At 41.7% G+C, this 27,046-nt stretch overlaps 1 protein-coding gene across 1 annotated transcript in view; it reads right to left on the bottom strand.

Moving 5' to 3' along the window:
* The window catches only part of LOC138667606 (uncharacterized), a 116,252-nt gene extending 92,352 nt beyond the window's left edge, over positions 1-23,900 (bottom strand). Inside the window, exons 1-2 of the mRNA XM_069755744.1 lie at positions 23,812-23,900; positions 18,310-18,420 (exon numbers count right to left, since the gene is read on the bottom strand). Of these exons, the coding sequence (XP_069611845.1) occupies positions 18,310-18,412 (103 nt within the window). The 5' untranslated portion in view covers positions 18,413-18,420; positions 23,812-23,900. The remainder of the gene's footprint in view (positions 1-18,309; positions 18,421-23,811) is intronic.
* Positions 23,901-27,046: the final 3,146 nt, after the last annotated feature.

Genomic DNA, 27,046 nt, shown 5'->3' on the forward strand with positions numbered 1-27,046 from the left:
CTGGCAACCTGTAGGCTCACTTTTTATGCATGAGCTTTAGGAGAGGCTTCCTGCGTGGATAGCACTCATGTATGCCATTCCTCTACAGTGTATGCAATATTGTATCACAGGAAAACTTCCCCCGATGTCATTTATAGCTAAGGGAAGTTAACTTGTATGTTGATTTTCTTTAACATTTCTTAGAAAATGATGCTCCATTTTAGGTGTTAACTTCCATGGTCATGGATGTCTCTGTGAGAGGGTTACAGTTCATCTTTGTTAAATTTTTGTATTAGTTTCACTACAGAATTCTGATTGATAAGTAAAGCTTTGCTGATGTTTTTGTAGTATTAAAATTTTTTGTTAAGAAGTTCATTTCTTTCTCAGGTCTTGTGACATTTCCATTCCATGTGGTACCATTTCTGACAATTGGAAAGGATTTTCTTTGTAAAGTAACATCTCTTTATAGTCAACTGCCTGCTGGACAGCTGTTAAATGAACAATTAGACTTAACTGTGGTTGAGTTCTTGTTTATTAGAATTTTGTAGTCTAAACTTTAGTTTTACTTTAAAAATTGATTGGGGTGTACTTATTTTTGTAACATGGTATTGAATTAATGTACGATTTTAATTTTTCAAGTGTCCAAAATAAAAAATCTTGTTTGCAAGATGGTATCCCATAGAGATGATGATTCTGAAAGGAAACTAATGGTTTTCTGACAAATCTGCTACGGTGTACTCATTTATGCAGAGTATGATATATAAATTTACAGTGTGTATATATATATATATATATATATATATACGGTATATATATATATATATATATATATATATATATATATGTATATATATATATATATATATGTATATATATATATAGTGATGCCAAAAGTTTTGCATTTTTTTTTAAGTATGATTACTTCTGTCTGGTTGTTGTGATGTTATTTTTATGGTGATTTTAGTAAACTGGAGGCAAATGGTTGTTAGCTATGAGGAAGAAAATTGTGTTTGACATTATTCTATCCCTGTATGTGTTAGTTTTCAACATTTGCTAGGACAAATGTTTTGCATATTTTGTCATGGGTAATCGAATTTTGGCTATTTTTTTTTGTGTATTAGGTGTCGAGTTCCCGCCGCTGCATAGGGTGAATCTCAAACCATGTCTGCTGCGGTCTCCCATTCTCCTTCAGCCGCAGTGGAGCATGCTCAGCGGAGACGTCGGTCCCAGCATCTGGCTCAGGCTGATACTGGAAAACTGATTACCACTGTCCTTCCAGGCTCTACCTTTGTAGCCAGCAATGTTCAGCAGCAAGCAGGTCTTTCTGGGACTAAGTCCGGCTTTTCCCATACTGAGCATGCCCACGGGACAACCTCCCATTGGAGGTCGGGGGTCACATGCTTAGGTCCTGTTGCGGTTCCTATTGGACCACTAGGAAGGTCCTTGTCTGCTGCAGCTATAAAAGGTTCGCATGGCCGCACGGCCATGCGCTAGTATCAACCTATGTCATGAGCTTTGCTGCTTTAGTGGTCATGTATGCATGAGGTCAGGGTTGGCTGAAATAAGCCACTAGAATACCAGCACCTACGGTGAGGAGTTTTGTGTGTTTGAATTCAGGGCCTGGTTGAAATAATCCCCTAGAATACCAGCACCTCCGATGAGGAGTTTTGTGTGCTTTGCTGACTGCGTGACCACTGGTTGCTCTCTGCTCAGTTAGGTAGCTGTGATCCTCTGTGAGGTTAACAGGGCACAGCGTTTTCCTATCTATGCGATTCTGTGAAGTAAGAGAGTTTGCTTATACCGCCATATAGTGCTGCCAATTCTAGCAGTAGGTTACTCTCCTGCACGGTGGACCCCGGGTTGCAAACTATGCAAATTATGACTTATATATATATACATGGTGCATTCCGCCAACCCTAACATTGTGTGTGTGCTTTTTTTTTCGGTTAGAACATGGCAAAGACAAAGACAAATTTATGACCAGATGTCAGAAAGCTTATTATTCTGAGAGTGAAGTGAAGCAAAAGCCAAAAAGAAGTAGCTATGGAATTCAACTGCTCTCAGAGTCAAGTGTCACGTATAATAAAGAGAGAATAAGACGGTTATGGAACAGCTGACAAACCTAGAAGTGGACGACCACGGAAAACTTCCTCCAAAGTTAATGACATTATTAAGAAAAAGTCAGCATCTGATGTCCATAAAAGTGTTGTACAAATTTCACACAAAATAAATGAAGAATATTGGGTCAAAGTGAGTCGCCAAAACTGTGGTGCGATGGCTAAGAGCAGTAGGCTTGAATGCATGAGTTCCAGTCAAGAAGTTTTTCATCTTTGCAAAGAACCGGAAGGTCTGACTTGAATTTGCCAAAGAACAGAGCCAATGGAAAGAGACAGATTGGTCTAAAGTATTGTGGTTGGATTAAACCAAGTTCAATCTGTTTGGTAGTGATGACAAACACTATATATACTGCCCAATTGGAAACACAATGATGTAAGGTACCAAACACCTACAATGAAACATGATGGTGGCAATGTCATGGGTTTGGGTTTTTCTGTATCTGCCATTGGCTCTCTACATAGAATTGATGGAAATATGAATGCTACCATGTACAAGCATATACTGGAAAATGTAATGCTGCCACATAGTAAAACCAAAAGCTGGGAATTCCAGTAAGACAATGATCCTAAGCACACATCCAATTTAGTTAAAAAATTGGTTAGCAAAGAACAATGTTCCCCTTTTGCAATGGTCAAGCCAATTACCTAATATAAGCCCTTTACAGCACCTTTGGGATGAGTTAGGGTGATGATTTGGGGCATGTACCCAAAGTAATAAAGATGAATTGTTTGCAGATTTGCAAATGGAATGGAGCAAGATACCTTAGGATGTCTTGAATACCCTAGTGGCTTCAGCGCCCATCATTGTGGTGCAGTAATTAAATCAAGAGGTTATGCTACAAAATGCTAAGGTACCGCATTGTTAACAAAGAATTACTCTGGATATTGTGATCAATAAATAGTATATGCAAAATGTTTGGCAGTCAGATTTCTTTAACCCCTTTACCCCCAAGGGTGGTTTGCACGTTAATGACCGGGCCAATGTTTACAATTCTGACCACTGTTCCTTTATGAGGTTATAACTCTGGAGCGCTTCAACGGATCCCAGTGATTCTGACATTATTCTCTCATGATATATTGTACTTCATGACAGTGGTAACATTTCTTTTATATTACCTGCATTTATTTGTGAAAAGAACGGAAATTTGGTGAAAATTATGAAAATTTCGCAATTTTCCAACTTTGAATTTTTATGCAATTAAATCACAGAGATATGTCACACAAAATACTTAATAAGTAATATTTCCCACATGTCTACTTTACATCAGCACAAATTTTGGAACCAAATTTTTTTTTTGTTAGGGAGTTATAAGGGTTAAAAGTTGACCAGCAATTTCTCATTTTTACAACACCATTTTTTTTTAGGGACCACATCTCATTTGAAGTCATTTTGAGGGGTCTATATGAAAGAAAATACCCAAGTGTGACACCATTCTAAAAACTGCACCCCTCAAGGTGCTCAAAACCATATTCAAGAAGTTTATTAACCCTTCTGGTGCTTCACAGGCATTTTTGGAATGTTTAAATAAAAATGAACATTTAACTTTTTTTCACAAAAAATTTATTTCAGCTCCAATTTGTTTTATTTTACCAAGGGTAACAGGATTAAATGGACCACAAAAGTTGTTGTACAATTTGTCCTGAGTACACCGATACCCCATATGTGGGGGTAAACCACTGTTTGGGCGCATGACAGAGCTCGGAAGCGAAGGAGCGCCGTTTGACTTTTCAATGCAAAATTGACTGGAATTGAGATGGGACACCATGTTGCGTTTGGAGAGCCCCTGATGTGCCTAAACATTGAAACCCCCCACAACTGACACCATTTTGGAAAGTAGACCCCCTAAGGAACTTATCTAGAGGTGTGGTGAGCACTTTGACCCACCAAGTGCTTCACAGAAGTTTATAATGCAGAACCGTAAAAATAAAAAATCATATTTTTTCACAAAAATTATCTTTTTGCCCCCAATGTTTTATTTTCCCAAGGGTAAGAGAAGAAATTGGACCCCAAACCTTGTTGTACAATTTGTCTTGAGTACGCTGATACCCCATATGTGGGGGGAAACCACTGTTTGGGCGCATGGGAGAGCTCGGAAGGGAAGGAGCGCCGTTTGACTTTTCAATGCAAAATTGACAGGAATTGAGATGGGACGCCATGTTGTGTTTAGAGAGCCACTGATGTGCCTAAACATTGAAACCCCCCACAAGTGACACCATTTTGGAAAGTAGACCCCCAAAGGAACTTGTCTAGATGTGTTTTGAGCGCTTTGACCCACCAAGGGCTTCACAGAAGTTTATAATGCAGAGCCATAAAAATAAAACAAAAATTTTTTCCCACAAAAATTATTTTTTAGCCCCCAGTTTTGTATTTTCCCGAGGGTAACAGGAGAAATTGTACCCCAAAATTTGTTGTCCAATTTGTCCTGAGTGCGCTGATACCTCATAAGTGGGGGGGAACCACTGTTTGTGCGCATGGGAGGGCTCGGAAGGGAAGGAGCGCCATTTGGAATGCAGACTTAGATGGAATGGTCTGCAGGTGTCACATTGCGTTTGCAGAGCCCCTAATGTACCTAAACAGTAGAAACCCCCCACAAGTGACACCATTTTGGAAACTAGACCCCCTAAGGAACTTATCTAGATGTGTGGTGAGCGCTTTGACCCACCAAGGGCTTCACAGAAGTTTATAATGCAGAGCCATAAAAATAAAACAAAAATTTTTTCCCACAAAAATTATTTTTTAGCCCCCAGTTTTGTATTTTCCCGAGGGTAACAGGAGAAATTGGACCCAAAAATTTGTTGCCCAATTTGTACTGAGTACGCTGATACCCCATATGTGGGGGAATCACCGTTTTGGCGCATGGGAGGGCTCGGAAGGGAAGGAGTGCCATTTGGGATGCAGACTTAGATGGAATGGTCTGCAGGCGTCACATTGCGTTTGCAGAGCCCCTAATGTACCTAAACAGTAGAAACTCCCCACAAGTGACCCCATATTGGAAACTAGACCCCCCAGGGAACTCATCTAGATGTGTTGTGAGAACTTTGAACCCCCAAGTGTTTCACTACAATTCATAACGCAGAGCCGTGAAAATAAAAAATCTTTTTTTTCCCCACAAAACTTATTTTTTAGCCCCCAGTTTTGTATTTTCCCAAGGGTAACAGGAAAAATTGGACGCCAAAAGTTGTTGTCCTATTTGTCCTGAGTACGCTGATACCCCATATGTTGGGGTAAACCCCTGTTTGGGTACACGGGAGAGCTCGGAAGGGAAGGAGCACTGTTTTACTTTTTCAACGCAGAATTGGCTGGAATTGATATCGGACGCCATGTTGTGTTTGGAGAGCTCCTGATGTGCCTAAACAGTGGAAACCCCCCAATTATAACTGAAACCCTAATCCAAACACACCCCTAACCCTAATTCCAATGGTAACCCTAACCACACCTCTAACCCTGACACACCCCTAACCCTAATCCCAACCCTATTCCCAACTGTAAATGTAATCTAAACCCTAACCTTAACTTTAGCCCCAACCCTAGCCCTAACCCTAGCCCTAACCCTAGCCCTAACCCTAACCTTAGCCCAAACCCTAGCCCTAACCCTAACCCTAGCCCTAACCCTAACCCTAGCCCTAGCCCTAACCCTAGCCCTAACCCTAGCCCTAACCCTAGCCCTAACCCTAACCCTAGCCCTAACCCTAGCCCTAACCCTAGCCCTAACCCTAGCCCTAATGGGAAAATGGAAATAAATACATTTTTTGAATTTTTCCCCAACTAAGGGGGTGATGAAGGGGGGTTTGATTTACTTTTATAGCGAGTTTTTTAGCGGATTTTTATGATTGGCAGCGGTCACACACTGAAAGACGCTTTTTATTGCAAAAAATATTTTTTGCGTTACCACATTTTGAGAGCTATAATTTTTCCATATTTTGGTCCACAGAGTCATGTGGGGTCTTGTTTTTTGCGGGACGAGTTGACGTTTTTATTGGTAACATTTTCGGGCATGTGACATTTTTTGATCGCTTTTTATTCCGATTTTTGTGAGGAAGAATGACCAAAAACCAGCTATTCATGAATTTCTTTTGGAGGAGGCGTTTATACCATTCCGCGTTTGGTAAAATTGATAAAGCAGTTTTATTCTTCGGGTCAGTACGATTACAGCGACACCTCATTTATATAATTTTTTTATGTTTTGGCGCTTTTATACGATAAAAACTATTTTACAGAAAAAATAATTATTTTTGCATCGCTTTATTCTCAAGACTATAACTTTTTTGTTTTTTTGCTGATGATGCTGTGTGGCGGCTCGTTTTTTACGGGACAAGATGACGCTTTCAGCGGTACCATGGTTATTTATATCTGTTTTTTTGATCGCGTGTTATTCCACTTTTAGTTCGGTGGTATAATAATAAAGCGTTGTTTTTTGCCTCGTTTTTTTTTTTTTTCTTACGGTGTTTACTGAAGGGGTTAACTAGTGGGCCAGTTTTATAGGTCGGGTCGTTATGGACGCGGCGATACTAAATATATGTAACAATGATTAATCCTCACACGCGCCCGCCCATTAGCTGTGACGTCACACTACTCGCCACGCCCCCTACACACGCCGCCACCGCTTCGGCGTTGCTTCGGCGTTGCTTCCGGCCGGGGCACGCTAGAAGTCGGCGGTTTTCTCCTAGCTCCAGCGTCCACCCTGCTGTCCGGGCTTGTGTGGACCCTGCTGCCCAAGCTCGCATGGACTCAAGCGCTATCCTCATCTCACGATCCAGCAGCACGGAACCAGGCACTCAGCTTTAGGAAGATTCACGTTCCCATCATCCTCTCAGCATATAGTAAGTGCACTATTCTCATTGTTGCCAGCCCCTTACTTGCCAGATATTATTCTTATGCACAGCTCCTAGGGCAAGTATAAGCACCCACACCAGCGCAGGTGATTTATTACTGTTTTTTTGCTTTTGTTACTCAACCACAGGGTGATACACAGACCCTGTTTTTATCACCAGCAGCTATCCTTTCTCCCTTACTCTCCACTCTCCGAGCGCCAGTGTATTATATTATTTTTCTTAGTACTAAATATATGTACTTTTATTGTTTTTTTTTTATTTAGATGAAGAAATTTATTTATGGGAATAATATTTTTTTTTCATTATTTAGGAATATTTTTTTTTTTTTTTTTTTTTTTTTACACATTTGGAAAACATTTTTTTAACTTTTTTATTTTGTCCCGGGGGGGACATCACAGATCAATGATCTGACAGTTTGAATAGCACTCTGTCAGATCAGTGATCTGACTTGCAGCGCTGCAGGCTTCACAGTGCCTGCGCTGAGCAGGCACTGTGAAGCCACCCCCTTCCCTGCAGGACCCGGATCCACGGCCATCTTGGATCCGGGGCTGGAGCAGGCAGGGAGGGAGGTAAGACCCTTGGAGCAACGCGATCACATCGCGTTGCTGCGGGGGGCTCAGGGAAGCTTCCCTGTACCGCCGGCACATCGCGATCATCTTTGATCGCGGTGTGCCGGGGGTTAATGTGCCGGGGGCGGTCCGTGACCGCTCCTGGCACATAGTGCCGGATTTCAGCTGTGATAAGCAGCTGACACCCGGCCGCGATCGACGGCGCTCCGATCACATATGACGTACTATCCCGTCGGTGGTCATAGGGGCCCACCCCACCTCGACGGAATAGTACGTCTGATGTCAGAAAGGGGTTAATTAAATTACCATACAAATCCATCAATAAAATCCATTATCATCAAATGGAAAAGAACATGGACAGCAACAAACCTGCCAAGAGAGGGCTGACTCCAAAACTCTCTGTCCGGGCTAGAAGGGCATTAATCAGAGAGGCAGCACAGAGACCAAATGTAAGCGTGAAGGAGCTGCAGAGTTCCCAAGCAGAGACTGGAGTATCTGTCCATATGACCACAATAAACCGTACATTCCATAGAGGTGGCTGTTATGGACCTGGTGGTTAGGAGCACCAGGCACGACCTGATAGTTTAACTGACACAGGACAAGCTCTGGGATGTGGGAGCTCTGCTGACCGCAACCCCCAATCCTATCACACACACTAGAAACAGCCGTGGAGCGTTCCTGACTCTCCCCAGACGCCTCTTCACAGCCCAAGAGCTAGCTAGCCCTAGAGAAAGAAAATAAAGCCTATCTTGCTTCAGAGAAACTCCCCAAAGGTAAAGGAAGCCCCCACACATATTGACTGCGAGTTAAGACGAAGTCACAAACACAGAAACGAAACAGACTTTAGCAAAGGGAGGCCAGACCCACTAAACAGACAGAGGATAGGAAAGGTAACTTTGCGGTCAGCACAGAAAAACTACAAAAGACCACGCAGAGTGTGCAAAAAGACCTCCGCACTGACTAACGGTGCGGAGATGCCACTCTGCATCCCAGAGCTTCCAGCTAGCACGGCAAAATCATGATATCCAGCTGGACAAGGAAACAATGAACAAATAAACACTATCAGGGACTTAGCTTCTGCAGGAGCAGGCAGGTCACCAGAAAGATCCAAAAGCGAACTGAACCAATGCAGGAACATTGACAGCTGGCATGGAGTAACGATCTGAGTGGAGTTAAATAGAGCAGCCAACCAAAGGATAAACCACGTCACCTGTGTAAGGAACCTCAGAAGCAGCAGCTCCACTCACAGCCACCAGAGGGAGTCCATAGACAGCACTCGCCGAAGTACCATTCACGACCACAGGAGGGAGTTCGACAACAGAATTCACAACAGTACCCCCCCCCCCTTGAGGAGGGGTCACCGAACCCTCACCAGAGCTCCCAGGCCGATCAGGATTAGCCAAATGAAAGGCACGAACTAGATCGGCAGCATTAACATCAGGGGCAAAAACCCAGGAATTATCTTCCTGACCATAACCCTTCCACTTGACCAGGTACTGGAGTTTCCGTCTCGAAACACGAGAATCCAAAATCTTCTCCACCACATACTCCAACTCCTCGACCAATACCGGGGCAGGAGGATCAACGGAGGGAACCATAGGCGCCACATATCTCCGCAACAACGACCTATGGAACACATTATGGATGGCAAAAGAAGCTGGAAGGTCCAAACGAAATGACACAGGATTAAGAACTTCAGAAATCTTATATGGCCCAATGAAACGAGGCTTAAACTTAGGAGAGGAAACCTTCATAGGAACATGACGAGATGACAACCAAACCAAATCCCCAACACGAAGTCTGGGACCAACACAGCGCTGGCGGTTAGCGAAACGTTGAGCCTTCTCCTGGGACAATGTCAAATTGTCCACCACATGAGTCCAAATCTGCTGCAACCTGTCCACCACAGTATCCACACCAGGACAGTCCGAAGGCTCAACCTGCCCTGAAGAGAAACAAGGATGAAAACCAGAATTACAGAAAAACAGTGAAACCAAAGTAACCGAGCTGGCCCGATTATTAAGGGCGAACTCAGCCAAAGGCAAGAAGGACACCCAATCATCCTATTCAGCAGAAACAAAGCATCTCAGATATGTTTCCAAAGTCTGATTAGTTCGTTCGGTTTGGCCATTAGTCTGAGGATGGAAAGCCGAAGAAAAAGACAAATCAATGCCCATCTTAGCACAAAAGGACCGCCAAAACCTCGAAACAAACTGGGAACCTCTGTCCGAGACGATGTTCTCCGGAGTGCCATGCAAACGAACCACATGCTGGAAAAACAATGGCACCAAATCAGAGGAGGAAGACAAGGGTACCAAATGGACCATCTTAGAGAAGCGATCACAAACCACCCAAATGACCGACATCCTTTGAGAAACAGGGAGATCAGAAATAAAATCCATGGAAATATGCGTCCAGGGCCTATTCATTCCACTGAGTAAGCACAGACCACTTTCTAAACTTCTGACAGTACACCTCCGCTTCATCCTGACCCTGACACAAAGCCAGCAAGATTTTCTCTGCCTGATCCACTGAATTTGGTTCATCATAAAGCAATCCAAGCGCCAGAAAAAACGCATCAACATCACGCAATGCAGGATCTCCTGGCGCAAGGGAAAATGCCCAGTCTTGAGGGTCACCACGCAACAAAGAAATAATGATTTTTACCTGTTGAACGGGGTCACTGTTATGTGTGCTAATGAAAGGTGTTATGAAGGCAATCCAGAGACACAATGTGCCTAGCGATCAGAGCGCACACAGTGATCTGACAAATACCCAAAAACAAAAGAACGAGCTCTGAGACGTGGAAACTCTGCAGACTGCACACCTGATCCTATCCTAAACACAACTGAAGGCGGCTGTGGATTGCGCCTAACAACTACCTATGCAACTCGGCACAGCCTAAGAAACTAGCTAGCCTGAAGATAGAAAAATAGGCCTGACTTGCCCCAGAGAAATACCCCAAAGGAAAAGGCAGCCCCCCACATATAATGACTGTGAGTAAGATGAAAAGACAAAACGTAGGGATGAAATAGATTCAGCAAAGTGGGGCCCGATATTCTTAGACAGAGCGAGGACAGTAAAGCGAACTTTGCAGTCTACAAAAAACCCTAAAGCAAAAACCACGCAAAGGGGGCAAAAAGACCCACCGTGCCGAACTAACGGCACGGCGGTACACCCTTTGCGTCTCAGAGCTTCCAGCAAAACCAAAAGACAAGCTGGACAGAAAAAAGCAACAAAATAGCAAAAAAGCACTTAGCTATACAGAGCAGCAGGTCACAGGAAAAATCAGGAGAAGCTCAGATCCAACACTGGAACATTGACAAGGAGCAAGGATAGCAGCATCAGGCGGAGTTAAGTAACGAAGCAGCTAACGAGCTCACCAGAACACCTGAGGGAGGAAGCTCAGAAGCTGCAGTACCACTTGTGACCACAGGAGTGAATTCAGCCACAGAATTCACAACAGTACCTCCCCTTGAGGAGGGGTCACCGAACCCTCACCAGAGCCCCCAGGCCGACCAGGATGAGCCACATGAAAGGCATGAACAAGATCGGGGGCATGGACATCAGAAGCAAAAACCCAGGAATTATCTTCCTGAGCATAACCCTTCCATTTAACCAGATACTGGAGTTTCCGTCTAGAAACACGAGAATCCAAAATCTTCTCCACAATATACTCCAATTCCCCCTCCACCAAAACCGGGGCAGGAGGCTCAACAGATGGAACCATAGGTGCCACGTATCTCCGCAACAACGACCTATGGAATACATTATGTATGGAAAAGGAGTCTGGGAGGGTCAGACGAAAAGACACAGGATTGAGAACCTCAGAAATCCTATACGGACCAATAAAACGAGGTTTAAATTTAGGAGAGGAAACCTTCATAGGAATATGACGAGAAGATAACCAAACCAGATCCCCAACACGAAGTCGGGGACCCACACAGCGTCTGCGATTAGCGAAAAGTTGAGCCTTCTCCTGGGACAAGGTCAAATTGTCCACTACCTGAGTCCAGATCTGCTGCAACCTGTCCACCACAGAATCCACACCAGGACAGTCCGAAGACTCAACCTGTCCTGAAGAGAAACGAGGATGGAACCCAGAATTGCAAAAAAATGGAGAAACCAAGGTAGCCAAGCTGGCCCGATTATTAAGGGCGAACTCAGCCAACGGCAAAAAGAACACCCAATCATCCTGGTCTGCAGAAACAAAACATCTCAGATATGTTTCCAAGGTCTGATTGGTTCGTTCGGTCTGGCCATTAGTCTGAGGATGGAAAGCCGAGGAAAAGTATAGGTCAATGCCCATCCTACCACAAAAGGCTCGCCAAAACCTTGAAACAAACTGGGAACCTCTGTCAGAAACAATATTCTCAGGAATGCCATGCAAACGAACCACATGCTGGAAGAACAAAGGCACCAAATCAGAGGGGGAAGGCAATTTAGCCAAGGGCACCAGATGGACCATTTTAGAAAAGCGATCACAGACCACCCAAATGACTGACATCTTTTGAGAAACGGGAAGGTCAGAAATGAAATCCATCGAAATATGTGTCCAAGGCCTCTTTGGGACCGGCAAGGGCAAAAGCAACCCACTGGCACGAGAACAGCAGGGCTTAGCCCTAGCACAAATCCCACAGGACTGCACAAAAGTACGTACATCCCGTGACAGAGATGGCCACCAGAAGGATCTAGCCACTAACTCTCTGGTACCAAAGATTCCAGGATGACCAGCCAACACCGAACAATGAAGCTCAGAGATAACTTTATTCGTCCACCTATCAGGGACGAACAGTTTCCCCGCTGGACAACGATCAGGTTTATTAGCCTGAAATTTTTGCAGCACCCTCCGCAAATCAGGGGAGATGGCAGACACAATGACACCTTCCTTGAGAATACCCGCCGGCTCAGATAACCCTGGGGAGTCGGGCACAAAACTCCTAGACAGAGCATCCGCCTTCACATTCTTAGAGCCCGGAAGGTACGAAATCACAAAGTCAAAACGGGCAAAAAATAACGACCAACGGGCCTGTCTAGGATTCAAGCATTTGGCAGACTCGAGATAAGTCAAGTTCTTATGGTCAGTCAATACCACCACGCGATGCTTAGCTCCTTCAAGCCAATGACGCCACTCCTCGAATGCCCACTTCATGGCCAGCAACTCTCGGTTGCCCACATCATAATTACGCTCAGCGGGCGAAAACTTCCTGGAAAAGAAAGCGCATGGCCTCATCACTGAGAAACCAGAACCTCTCTGTGACAAAACCGCCCCTGCTCCAATCTCAGAAGCATCAACCTCGACCTGGAACGGAAGAGAAATATCTGGCTGACACAACACAGGGGCAGAACAAAAACGATGCTTCAACTCCTGAAAAGCTTCTACAGCAGCAGAAGACCAATTAACCAAATCAGCACCCTTCTTGGTCAAATCGGTCAATGGTTTGGCAATGCTAGAAAAATTACAGATGAAGCGACGATAAAAATTAGCAAAGCCCAGGAACTTTTGCAGACTCTTCAGAGATGTCAGCTGAGTCCAATCCTGGATGGCTTGGACCTTAACCGGATCCATCTCGATAGTAGAAGGGGAAAAGATGAACCCCAAAAATGAAACCTTCTGCACACCAAAGAGACACTTTGATCCCTTCACAAACAAAGAATTAGCACGCAGGACCTGAAAAACCGTTCTGACCTGCTTCACATGAGACTCCCAATCATCCGAGAAGATCAAAATGTCATCCAAGTACACAATCAGGAATTTATCCAGATACTCACGGAAGATGTCATGCATAAAAGACTGAAACACTGATGGAGCATTGGGAAGTCCGAACGGCATCACTAGATACTCAAAATGACCCTCGGGCGTATTGAATGCAGTTTTCCATTCATCTCCTTGCCTGATTCTCACCAGATTATACGCACCACGAAGATCTATCTTAGTGAACCAACTAGCCCCCTTAATCCGAGCAAACAAGTCAGATAACAATGGCAAGGGATACTGAAATTTAACCGTGATCTTATTAAGAAGGCGGTAATCAATACACGGTCTCAACGAACCATCCTTCTTGGCTACAAAAAAGAAGCCTGCTCCCAGTGGTGATGACGATGGGCGAATATGCCCCTTCTCCAGGGATTCCTTCACATAACTGCGCATAGCGGCGTGCTCAGGCACGGATAAATTAAACAAACGACCCTTAGGGAATTTACTACCAGGAAACAAATTGATAGCACAATCACAATCCCTATGCGGAGGTAGGGCATTGGCCTTGGGCTCTTCAAATACATCCTGATAATCAGACAAGAACTCTGGGACCTCAGAAGGGGTGGATGACGAAATCGACAAAAACGGAACATCACCATGTACCCCCTGACAACCCCAGCTGGATACCGACATGGAATTCCAATCCAATACTGGATTATGGGTTTGCAGCCATGGCAACCCCAACACGACCACATCATGCAGATTATGCAACACCAGAAAGCGAATAACTTCCTGATGTGCAGGAGCCATGCACATGGTCAGCTGGGCCCAGTACTGAGGTTTATTCTTGGCCAAAGGTGTAGCATCAATTCCTCTCAATGGAATAGGACACCGCAAAGGCTCCAAGAAAAACCCACAACGTTTAGCATAATCCAAATCCATCAGATTCAGGGCAGCGCCTGAATCCACAAACGCCATGACAGAAAACGACGACAAAGAGCATATCAAGGTAATGGACAGAAGGAATTTGGACTGTACAGTACCAATGACGGCAGACCTAGCGGACCGCTTAGTGCGCTTAGGACAATCAGAAATAGCATGAGTGGAATCACCACAGTAGAAACACAGCCTATTCAGACGTCTGTATTCCTGCCGTTCAACTCTGGTCATAGTCCTATCGCACTGCATAGGCTCAGTTTTAATCTCAGGCAATACCGCCAAATGGTGCACAGATTTACGCTCGCGCAAGCGTCGACCGATCTGAATGGCCAAAGACAAAGACTCATTCAAACCAGCAGGCATAGGAAATCCCACCATGACATCCTTAAGAGCCTCAGAGAGACCCTTTCTGAACAAAGCTGCCAGCGCAGATTCATTCCACTGAGTGAGTACTGACCATTTCCTAAATTTCTGACAATATACTTCTATATCATCCTGACCCTGGCACAAAGCCAGCAAATTTTTCTCAGCCTGATCCACTGAATTAGGCTCATCGTACAGTAATCCGAGCGCCAGGAAAAACGCATCGACACTACTCAATGCAGGGTCTCCTGGCGCAAGAGAAAATGCCCAGTCTTGAGGGTCGCCACGCAAAAAAGAAATAATAATCAAAACCTGTTGAATAGGATTACCAGAAGAATGAGGTTTCAAGGCCAGAAATAGCTTACAATTATTTTTGAAACTTAGAAACTTAGTTCTATCTCCAAAAAACAAATCAGGAATAGGAATTCTTGGTTCTAACATAGATTTCTGATCAATAGTATCTTGAATCTTTTGTACATTTATAACGAGATTATCCATTGAAGAGCACAGACCCTGAATATCCATGTCCACACCTGTGTCCAGAATCACCCAAATGTCTAGGGGAAAAAAAAAAGTGAACACAGAGCAGAGAAAAAAAAATGATGTCAGAACTTTTTCTTTCCCTCTATTGAGAATCATTAGTCTGGCTCCTTGTACTGTTATGTGTGCTAATGAAAGGTGTTATGAAGGCAATCCAGAGACACAATGTGCCTAGCGATCAGAGCGCACACAGTGATCTGACAAATACCCAAAAACAAAAGAACGAGCTCTGAGACGTGGAAACTCTGCAGACTGCACACCTGATCCTATCCTAAACACAACTGAAGGCGGCTGTGGATTGCGCCTAACAACTACCTATGCAACTCGGCACAGCCTAAGAAACTAGCTAGCCTGAAGATAGAAAAATAGGCCTGACTTGCCCCAGAGAAATACCCCAAAGGAAAAGGCAGCCCCCCACATATAATGACTGTGAGTAAGATGAAAAGGCAAAACGTAGGGATGAAATAGATTCAGCAAAGTGGGGCCCGATATTCTTAGACAGAGCGAGGACAGTAAAGCGAACTTTGCAGTCTACAAAAAACCCTAAAGCAAAAACCACGCAAAGGGGGCAAAAAGACCCACCGTGCCGAACTAACGGCACGGCGGTACACCCTTTGCGTCTCAGAGCTTCCAGCAAAACCAAAAGACAAGCTGGACAGAAAAAAGCAACAAAATAGCAAAAAAGCACTTAGCTATACAGAGCAGCAGGTTACAGGAAAAATCAGGAGAAGCTCAGATCCAACACTGGAACATTGACAAGGAGCAAGGATAGCAGCATCAGGCGGAGTTAAGTAACGAAGCAGCTAACGAGCTCACCAGAACACCTGAGGGAGGAAGCTCAGAAGCTGCAGTACCACTTGTGACCACAGGAGTGAATTCAGCCACAGAATTCACAACAGGTCACCAGAGGAGTGGGGTTTCAAAGCTAGAAACAGTTTACAATTGTTTTTGAAATTCATGAACCTAGATCTATCCCCAGAAAACAAATCAGGAATAGGAATTCTAGGCTCTAACATCGGATTCTGAACCACAAAATCTTGAATGTTTTGTACCCTTGCAGTGAGATGATCCACACAAGAGGACAGACCTTGAATGTCCATATCTACACCTGTGTCCTGAACCACCCAAAGGTTTAGGGGAAAAGAAAGACAAAACACAGTGCAAAGAAAAAAAAATGGTCTCAGAACTTCTCTTATCCCTCTATTGAGATGCATTAATACTTTGGGCCAGCTGTACTGTTATGGACCTGGTGGTTAGGAGCACCAGGCATGACCTGATAGTTTAACTGACACAGGACAAGCTCTGGGATGTGGGAGCTCTGCTGACCGCAACCCCCAATCCTATCACACACACTAGAAACAGCCGTGGAGTGTTCCTGACTCTCCCCAGACGCCTCTTCACAGCCCAAGAGCTAGCTAGCCCTAGAGAAAGAAAATAAAGCCTATCTTGCCTCAGAGAAACTCCCCAAAGGTAAAGGAAGCCCCCACACATATTGACTGCGAGTTAAGACGAAGTCACAAACACAGAAACAAAACAGACTTTAGCAAAGGGAGGCCAGACCCACTAAACAGACAGAGGATAGGAAAGGTAACTTTGCGGTCAGCACAGAAAAACTACAAAAGACCACGCAGAGTGTGCAAAAAGACCTCCGCACCGACTAACGGTGCGGAGATGCCACTCTGCATCCCAGAGCTTCCAGCTAGCACGGCAAAATCATGATATCCAGCTGGACAAGGAAATAATGAACAAATAAACACTATCAGGGACTTAGCTTCTGCAGGAGCAGACAGGTCACCAGAAAGATCCAAGAGCGAACTGAACCAATGCAGGAACATTGACAGCTGGCATGGAGTAACGATCTGAGTGGAGTTAAATAGAGCAGCCAACCAAAGGATAAACCACGTCACCTGTGTAAGGAACCTCAGAAGCAGCAGCTCCACTCACAGCCACCAGAGGGAGTCCATAGACAGAACTCGACAAAGTACCATTCACGACCACAGGAGGGAGTTCGACAACAGAATTCACAACAGGTGGCATTTGTGGAAGAATATGCAGAAAAAACGCCTTTACTAACACACACAAATTGTAAGGCTCGTTTTGAGTTTGCTAAAAGGCATGTGGGAGACTCCTTAAATGTATGGACGAAGCTGCTGTGGTCAGACCAGAATTGAACTCTTTGGTGACCAAGGCAAACACTATATCTGGCACCAAACCAAACATAGCTCATCACCCCAAGAAGACTATCCCTACAGTGAAACATGGTGGTGGCAGCATCATTGGGGATGTTTTTCATCAGCAGAGACAGTGAAAATGGTCCAAGTTGAGGGGAAGATTGATGGTGCGAAATACAAAAATATTTATGAGCAAAACCTGTTTCAATCTGTCTGAGATTTGAGACTTGGACACCTTCCAGCAAGACAATGACCCAAAGCATACAGCTAAAGCAACACAGATGTGTAAGGGGAAATGTGTAAAATGTTTTGGAGTAGCCTAGTCAAAGCCCAGACCTCAATCCAAATGAGAATCTCTGGACAGACTTAAAGATTGCTGTTCACCAGAGGAAACCATCGAACTTGAAGGAACTGAAGCAGTTTTGTGTTAAGGAATTGGCAAAAATCCCAGTGGCAAGATGTGGAAAGGTCATCAAGACTTATCCAAAGTGATTTGTAGCTACAACTTCCACAAAAGGAGGCTCTACAAAGTACTGAGTTTTGAGGGATGAGAAGTTATGCACACCGTAGTTTTCAGTTATTGTGTCCTATTTGTTGTTTGCTTCACAAAAAAGAAAACCAAATGTTCACAGTCGTAGGCCTGTTCTTTACATTAACTGATGCAAACCATAAAAAACAGTGAATTTCCAGATTGTGAGGTAGCAAAACACAAAAAATGTGAAGGGAGTGAATTCTTTCGCAAGCCACTCCATATATATATTTAATTGTACATATTACGCTAGCACACACATATACATTTATTATTGCAATTTAGGCGTGAATTCACTTATCGGATCATTGCCTGGGTTACATATGTGATTCCCAAGAAATCCACTCCAATTCACACACTCTCTTACAATTGTATGCCTTTATTACAAGTACATTTAAGAGGTATCCTTTTAAAGAGGTCTTAAAGAAGACGGGCAAGTATCTAATGTTTAGTGAAGTTTTACATTCAGGTATAGATGTGTGTTTTACAGATATTGGAGTATATCCTTATTTGGTATAAGTGACACAAGTAACATTATATACATACATATAAGGACACTGGTAACATTTACCTTTCATAAACATATCATTGCAAAGCTGCATCTTCACCATGGGTTCACAAGATGCTTGTAGGAGAAAATTATATAAAAGCCCAATCACTATGATTTTCATCATCTTGAGAGCTGTTTTAGATGAGAAACAAAATATTGTTTAAAAAGGTTGTTCACTACTAAGACAACCCCTTTCGCAATCACTATGGTCCTCAATTCTAAAATAAGAGAAGCCCTATTTCCCTTTGGTGCCAATGCCATTCCAGCAGTGCCAGCATTAGCTCTCCCAGGGCTTGTGTAACATTATTGTGTCATGCGATCCCTGCAGCCAATCAGCAGCCGCTTCACTCTCACCACCAGCCGCAGCTCAAACTTTCTTTGGATGTCTGATTTTTCTGTGCAGTGGAGAGCGGGTGCAGAGACTGTGCGACAAAACAATGTAACATGAGCTCTGGGACAGCCAGTGCTGACATCGCTGGAACAGAAACTGCATCAGAGGTGAGTATAGCTGTTATTTTATAAAAAATAACCCCTTTATACCAAGTTCAAAAATACATCTAGACTTGTGCTGCTTTTCTATCTAATTTTTTTTAATTGCGCTAAAGTTGAGCTTGGGTAAGTTGGGAAAGCAGTTAAGATGCATCTGTTATTCACAAACATTTCCAACATGTAAGTAACAAATTTGGTAATACTATTCGTTATATTATTCATTTGATCAATTAATTGGATCAACCAATAGAACATTGTTGTACCCCACCTATGTAGTGTTACTTGTCGCAAAATCGTAGTGATAATGTCAATATATGGGTAAAGTATAAAGCAAACCACTGTCAATTTGCTACTTGTGTATAGCCAGGTTGCCACCACAAATTTGGGCACTTACCGAGCAATAGTTTGCAAATTTGATTAGCTGGCATTTCCAAAAATTAGCATCCAGAAATTGCTCCTTGTTAGAAATTGTACCTAAGCTACTCATGATACCCATGACTGTGATTAAAATGTAATTGTTTTGATTAATATAAACCTAATGGCAGATGGCCAAGCAAGGACAGCAGGAGGCAAATGTATTCTTGCAAGATGCTAACGCCAACAAACTTCCACATGAGAGCAATACTTAAAGCTGGAGCTAAACTCTCCTCCGATTGACTTTAGATCATTGCTTTTGTGTGCTTTCATTTATTTGTTTGTGATGTAGTCAAGAACCAGAGTTTATTTAAAATATTGGTCAATCAGATATATTGTAGGATGGAGCCATCTGCTAGTACGTTTTTATGTTCTTTAGTAAAACTATTGTACAATTTGGAAATGTATATAGGGTCAATAAAGAACCCCCATTTTAGCATTACCATATTTAGAGTCCTGCCTGTTTTGTTATTTCTATATTTTCAATATATACTGGATATATTTTTTTGTCGCAGCCGAGGGGTGATTTAATGGGGTCCAACATGTCCTCCATACTTGGCTATTGCTGTTCTACTATGTTTTGATGAACTGAGTAATTCTGCATAATCTCATTATAATGTCCTATGTCTGCAGTGGAGACCATCCATGCAGTTTCTAGATTAAAAAAAAATATCACAAATTCAACAAATTTATGTTTCTATGTCTAGTTATATTATACAGGAAATATATATATCTTGGTACCGTGTTAGCTAGTAGATAGAAAAATATTTAGAATTGAGAGTCCTCAGTGGTTGACAAATTTTAATTTTTGTTACCATCTTTTCGTTTAGCCATTAAAAGGTATCAACCACTGAGGACTCTCAATTCTAAATATTTTTCTAGTATATTATGAAAGCAAAGCTAATTCTCCCCTGCCCTAATCTGAGCAAATGTTTAAAAAGTTTGCCTCCCAGGTAATTATAATAAACATATTATGGGGAAACAATATTTATAATTATAAATATATATACAATACAGACCAAAAGTTTGGACACACCTCATTTAAAGATTTTCCTGTATGTTCATGACTATGAAAATTGTACGTTCACACTGAAGGCATCAAAACTATGAATTAACACATGTGGAATTATATACTTAACACAAAAGTGTGAAACAACTGAAAATATGTCTTATATTCTAGGTTCTTCAAAGTAGCCTCCTTTTGCTTTGATGACTGCTTTGCACACTCTTGGCATTGGTACTAAATATTGGTATTAATTTCACTTTTGGCACTTTGGCTGGTTTAATCACAGTATCACTGATTCGCATAATAGTTATTATACTTCCTTATTAATTTATATTTGATATATGGCTTTATTCATTGGTTCATTTATTTTGGTCAGAACTGTACATTATAAAAATATGTCATTAATTTTATATTTTTGATTTATTTACTGTGGCGCATAGATTATTCACTTGAATTTCTTTATTTTTTCTTTTATGGCCCACTATTATTATTATTATTTATTGTTATAGCGCCATTTATTCCATGGCGCTTTACATGTGAGGAGGGGTATACATAATAAAAACAAGTACAATAATCTTAAACAATACAAGTCATAACTGGTACAGGAGGAGTGAGGACCCTGCCCGCGAAGGCTCACAATCTACAAGGGATGGGTGAGAATACAGTAGGCGAGGGTAGAGCTGGTCATGCAGCGGTTTGGTCGGTCGGTGGTTACTGCATGTTGTAGGCTTGTCGGAAGAGGTGGGTCTTCAGGTTCTTTTTGAAGGTTATCGATGGTAGGTGAGAGTCTGATGTGTTGTGGTAGAGGGTTCCAGAGTAGGGGTGATACGCGAGAGAAATCTTGTATACGATTGTGGGAAGAGGAGATAAGAGGGGAGTAGAGTAGGAGATCTTGTGAGGATCGGAGGTTGTGTGACGGGAGACGAGGTCACAGATGTATGGAGGAGACAGGTTGTGGATGGCTTTGTACGTCATGGTTAGGGTTTTGTAGTGGAGTCTCTGGGCAATGGGGAGCCAGTGAAGGGATTGACAGAGGGGAGAGGCCGGGGAATAGCGGGGGGACAGGTGGATTAGTCGGGCAGCAGCGTTTAGAATAAATTGGTGGGGTGCGAGAGTGTTAGAGGGGAGGCCACAGAGCAGGAGGTTGCAGTAGTCAAGGCGAGAGATGATGAGGGCATGGACTAGGGTTTTTGCAGATTCATGGTTGAGGAATGAACGGATTCGTGAAATATTTTTGAGTTCAAATCGGCAGGAAGTGGAAAGGGCTTGGATATGTGGTTTGAAGGAGAGATCAGCGTCAAGGATTACCCAGAGACAGCGGGCTTGTGGGACTGGGGAGAGTGGGCAGCCATTTACTGTGATGGATAGGTTCGTTGGGGGGGTCGCGTGAGATGGGGGAAAGATGATGAATTCTGTTTTGTCCATGTTAAGTTTCAGAAATCTAGCGGAGAAGAAGGATGAAATAGTGGACAGACATTGAGGGATTCTGGTTAGTAGGGAGGTGATATCTGGTCCAGAGATGTAGATATGTGTGCCATCAGCATAGAGGTGATACTGAAAGCCGTGAGATTCTATGAGCTGTCCCAGGCCAAAGGTGTAAATGGAGAAGAGCAGGGGCCCAAGGACTGAACCTTGTGGGACTCCGACAGATAGAGAACGAGGTGAGGAGGTGGTGTGTGAGTGGGAGACGCTGAATGTCCGGTCTGTTGGGTATGATGAGATCCAGGATAGGGCCAAGTCTGTGATGCCAAGGGATGAGAGGGTTTGTAATAATAGGGAATGGTCCACTGTGTCAAAGGCAGCCGACAGGTCGAGGAGGAGGAGGACAGAGTAGTGTCGCTTGCTCTTGGCGGTTAAGAGGTCATTGGTGACTTTAGTTAGGGCAGTTTCAGTGGAATGGTGTGACCGGAAGCCAGATTGACTATTTCATTTGGATATCAATCTTTATTCTTTATTTATGATTCACATATATTTTTGATTGATTCATTTATATTTTGATGTGCACATTATCACTTTTGTATACATTTGTATCACTACTCTATATTTTTTCACTTTTGTATAAACCTTGTGGTGTCTAATTGGATATAGTCATTAATTTAGCTGGTGCATTACTCCACATTCATCTCATTTTTTATATCTTCATATTATTTTTTACAACTCAGTCTGCCATTCCTTTTCCCCGTCTACACATTTATTGACATATATTCTATTTTTTTATTGCATTGTATGCTAATAATTTTTTAATAATAAATTATTATTGTGACATCAACTGTTTCCTGTATGTATGTATATTTCATATTATAATCCTTCTGTGGAATCATGTTTTTATAATTATTAATAAAGTGGTATAATTTTATGTCTTTTGTATTTGAATACTTTATTTGGGCAAAATAATTTGATCAGAATTTGGTCTGAGAGTCATCAACTTTTCTCATACTTGGAAACAACTAAAAATTTGGCTCTTTTTTCTATCTAGCAGAGCGTAAATATTGGACAACACTTGTCTGTCCAAATTGTTTACGGACCCATAAACTTGTATTGCCGATTTTAATCTGAGACTTGGATCAATATTGGACGTGTTTTCGTGATTTTGCGCAGACTGCTCGATCGATGAAAAACCATGGATATGTGAACAGCTCCATTCACTATTATGGATACGAGAGCCATCCATGTAAAAAACGAATAGCATTCCTATGAGAAAAGCTGATATCTGAATGAGCCCTAACCTGTGTTTTCAGTGGGCAGTCCTAGTGGCACCACCTTCCAATACCAACAACCAAAGCAGGTAAATGAATTGTAAAGTAGCTTACACTACCATAATATTTAAATAATTTTAATATTTACTAAGGTACAGTAGATATTAAAAATTGCAATGTTATTTTAGCATCCCATTCTTACACCACTCTCAAACAAGTTTAGGCATTCAAAAAACTTGGAGACTGTACATTTAAATAAAACATCAGCTAGCACTTTGCCATGTTGTACGCTCATGTGAATAAGCCCTTAAAAGGACATTTTCAACTTTTGACGTTATATGTTATCCATGGGATAAGGGATAACTTCCAGATCGATAGAGGTCTGACCAGTGGGACCTCCTCTCATCTGAAAAACTAGGCACTGCAAAACTGCTGCTCCATTAACTCTTAATGGAACTGCCAGAGATAGCGGAGCATTTGTGCTCAGCTGGGCTTTGGTCTTTTTCGCTCCCATAAGAACGAATGGAGTAGAAATGCACATGGCTCTTTAGTGCCCTGGTTCTCAGGATGATTGGTGGTCCCAGTATATTACAGTATAGGTCCACCACATCATAGTAGGAATACAATCTCTGCTATAACCAGGATTTCTATTTCCCTGACAGTCTTGAAGAACCCCACCGGGACCATGCTCATTCACAGCATTGATCCTAGTCAAAAAACTCTCTAAATATTTATTTTTGTCAAATTCCAACCAAATATGAAACTATTCTAACTAGATTTATGAAGTACTTTACTATTTGAAATTAATTTATAGACAATTATTCACAGAAAGCCGCTTAGTAAGCTACTATGTTAAATTAATTTGTATTATGTATGATAACAAAAACTATAGCAAATAACAGAACAAGAACATACAACCTCTCACGGGCCAGACTTCTTGTGCCTTTCTCTTGTGCCAATCTCTTTTGGAACAAGAGATTGACTATTTCATTTAATATATACACAGAAATAAAAATGCAAACAATTGTTCAGTGAAGTATATATAATATCAAGTTATGATTATCTTTATAACCATTTATGCTGTTGCAATAAAAAAGATAAGTAAATGTCATGTTTACCTAGCCTTTTGGCAAACTCTTACAGTTGAATTTGTAATAACTTTACTGCTAGAAAAAAAGGAAAAGAAGACTTTATGGACCTGCACTCCACAGCAAAATTGCAAAAACAGGAGAACCACAAAATCAGAAGACATTCAATTGAATGTCCAATTTTAACAGTATATCATGTCTGGGCATTTCTTCTATTTATGTATTTCTTTATATATCTTTTTAGAGATCATGACATGCTTTATCTCTTGCAGAGCTCTCTACATTCTTTTTGTAGAAATAAACATGAAGCACCACTACAGTGTTTTTTTTTCTATTTCAGCTCTGGTGTGGTGCTACTAATATAAGCTGCTTGACTCTTGTCTCATACTCACTATCCGTCATATTCAGCTCTTCCCTATGCAGTGGTGCGTTGCAATGCTTTATAACAGCAATCAGAGTCTAGAAAATCAAAGTCACATATATGAACTAAATAAAAAAATAAGAAAAAGTGAGGAAAAAAAGTACAAATATATATATATATTTAAAATCCAATATAACCAAATAAATACCAAATATATTATACCCATAGATAAATATTTTTATGCAAAAAAATTAACAAAAAAGTATACATATTTGGTATTAACGAGTCCGTAACGACCCGACCTATAAAACTTTCACACTAGTTAATCCATTTAGTGAACATCATAACAAATGAATATAAAACTAGGAAAAAAAGATATGCTTTTTCATTATAGTGCTGAACAAAAAGTGAAATAAAATGCCATAAAAAAAGTAAATACAGTTAAGTCCATATATATTTGGACAGAGACAACATTTTTCTAATTTTGGTTATAGACATTACCACAATGAATTTTAAACAAAACTATTCAGATGCAGTTGAAGTTCAGACTTTCAGCTTTCATTTGAGGGTATCCACATTAAAATTGGATGAAGGGTTTAGGAGTTTCAGCTCCTTAATATGTGCCACCCTGTTTTTAAAGGGACCAAAAGCAATTGGGCAAATTAAATAATTTTAAATAAAATGTTCATTTCTACTTGGTTGGCTGTTGTGAAGGGGTTTCTCTTTACCATGGAGATTATTCTGCGATCATCCACCACTGTTGTCTTCCGTGGGCGCCCAGGTGTTTTTGCATTGATGAGTTCATCTGTGCTTTCTTTTTTTCTTTCTTTCTTTCTTTCTTTCTTTCTTTCTCAGGATTTACCAAACTGTAGATTTTGTCACTCCTAATATTGTAGCAATTTCTAGGATGGGTTTTTTCTGTTTTCGCAGCTTAAGGATGGCTTGTTTCACCTGCATGGAGAGCTCCTTTGACCGCATGTTTACTTCACAGCAAAACCTTCCAAATGCAAGCACCACACCTCAAATCAACTCCAGGCCTTTTATCTGCGTAATTGAGAATGACATAAGGAAGGGATTGCCCACACCTGTCCATGAAATAGCCTTGGAGTCAATTATCCAATTTCTTTTAGTCCCTTTAAAAACAGGGTCACACATGTTAAGGAGCTGAAATTCCTAAACCCTTCATCCAATTTTAAAATGTTGTCTCTGTCCAAATATATATGGACTTAACTGTAATTATGGTATAGCTGAAAATTTCATCTTGTCCCACAAAACAAGCTGCCATACAGCTCCATCAGTGCTGAACAAAAAGTGAAATAAAACGCAAGCAAAAAGACAAATGTAAATAGTTAAATAATTATAGTATAGCTGAAAACATCATCTTGTCCCACAAAAACTAGCTGTCATACAGTTCCATAAGTGGAAAAATACCAAAATCTTTAGCGCTCAGAATGTAGTAAAGTAAAAAAAAAATGTTTTCTATAAAAAAGTTTTTAATTGTTTAAAAGCACCAAAACTTAAAAATATATTATAAATGTGGTATCGTTGTAAACATACAGACCTAAAGAATAATGCAGGTTTATTAATTTGTCCACAAGCAGAATGGAAAAAAAAATTCTATTCCTGAATTGCGGGTTTTTGTTCATTCTGCCTTCCAAAAATTGGAACAGAAAGCAATCAAAAATGTTATGTCACTGAAAATAGTACCAATGGAAACGTCAACTTATCCCACAAAAAGCAAAAGCTTCTTTTAGCGTGTGCAGCAGCCAAATAGAAAAAAAACTATGTAAACCTGATATCAATTGTGTTGCACTGACCCAAAGAATAAAGTTGGCTAATCACTTTTTCGATAAAAGACATAAAAAAGCCCAAAACCAATTATTGACCTACTGTTAATTTCATCATTATGCCTCCCAAACATCGCAGTAAGGCTCGACTCATATTTATCCAACATTCTACTCTGAGCACTTACACTGCAGTTTTCTATGTAAATCTCTGAAATACGTGATTCAGATAGAACCCCTTATTGAAGATTCTCTATAATCAGACAGATGGAGGCACTGTGGACACTTTCTGGCCTATGATCTGGCAGTGTTTGTCTTTTTAGGTGTTCATAAAAGCTCGATCCACCACAGTTTTGTGCACTTCTGAATAGAAGGACACTGCTGAACAGAGGTCGAATGAAGTCCAGAGTAACTCTGCTGCCTCATTACAGTGAATGAACCCGTTGGGTGTGTCATCAAAATTACATCATTAGGAGATTTAGATGGAAACCCTAATGAAAGTGCTCAGCGTTGTTAGGTTTGTGGTGTGGATCTACTATGCCATCGTCTAGGGAGAGCCTGAAGGGGTGTAACTAAGTGACTACCTGGTTCTTCACTAGAGCCCCAGATTTCAAGACTGCCTTAAGGTCCAAATACCTTCAAATTGACTAAGAAATTTTTTTTTTCCTCTCGCATTCTTCAAGGCTAAGATATTCTTCACCTCAAAGACATCCTCTGAGGTGATGGGAGCAATCGCAGCACCAGAAGAAAGGACTCAGGATGACCTGCTTCAGGAGAGACACATAGAACATGAATTTTTCAAATTTATTATATGAGCAAACATTCGCAGGACTTGGTGAACATTCCGCCTATGACAGGGCAGATCTGTAGAGAAGACAAAGACATCATCCAAAAAAAACACTACACAAGTATAGAGGAGG

The sequence above is a fragment of the Ranitomeya imitator genome, chromosome 2, assembly GCF_032444005.1.
Source record: "Ranitomeya imitator isolate aRanImi1 chromosome 2, aRanImi1.pri, whole genome shotgun sequence".
Lineage (NCBI taxonomy): Eukaryota > Metazoa > Chordata > Amphibia > Anura > Dendrobatidae > Ranitomeya > Ranitomeya imitator.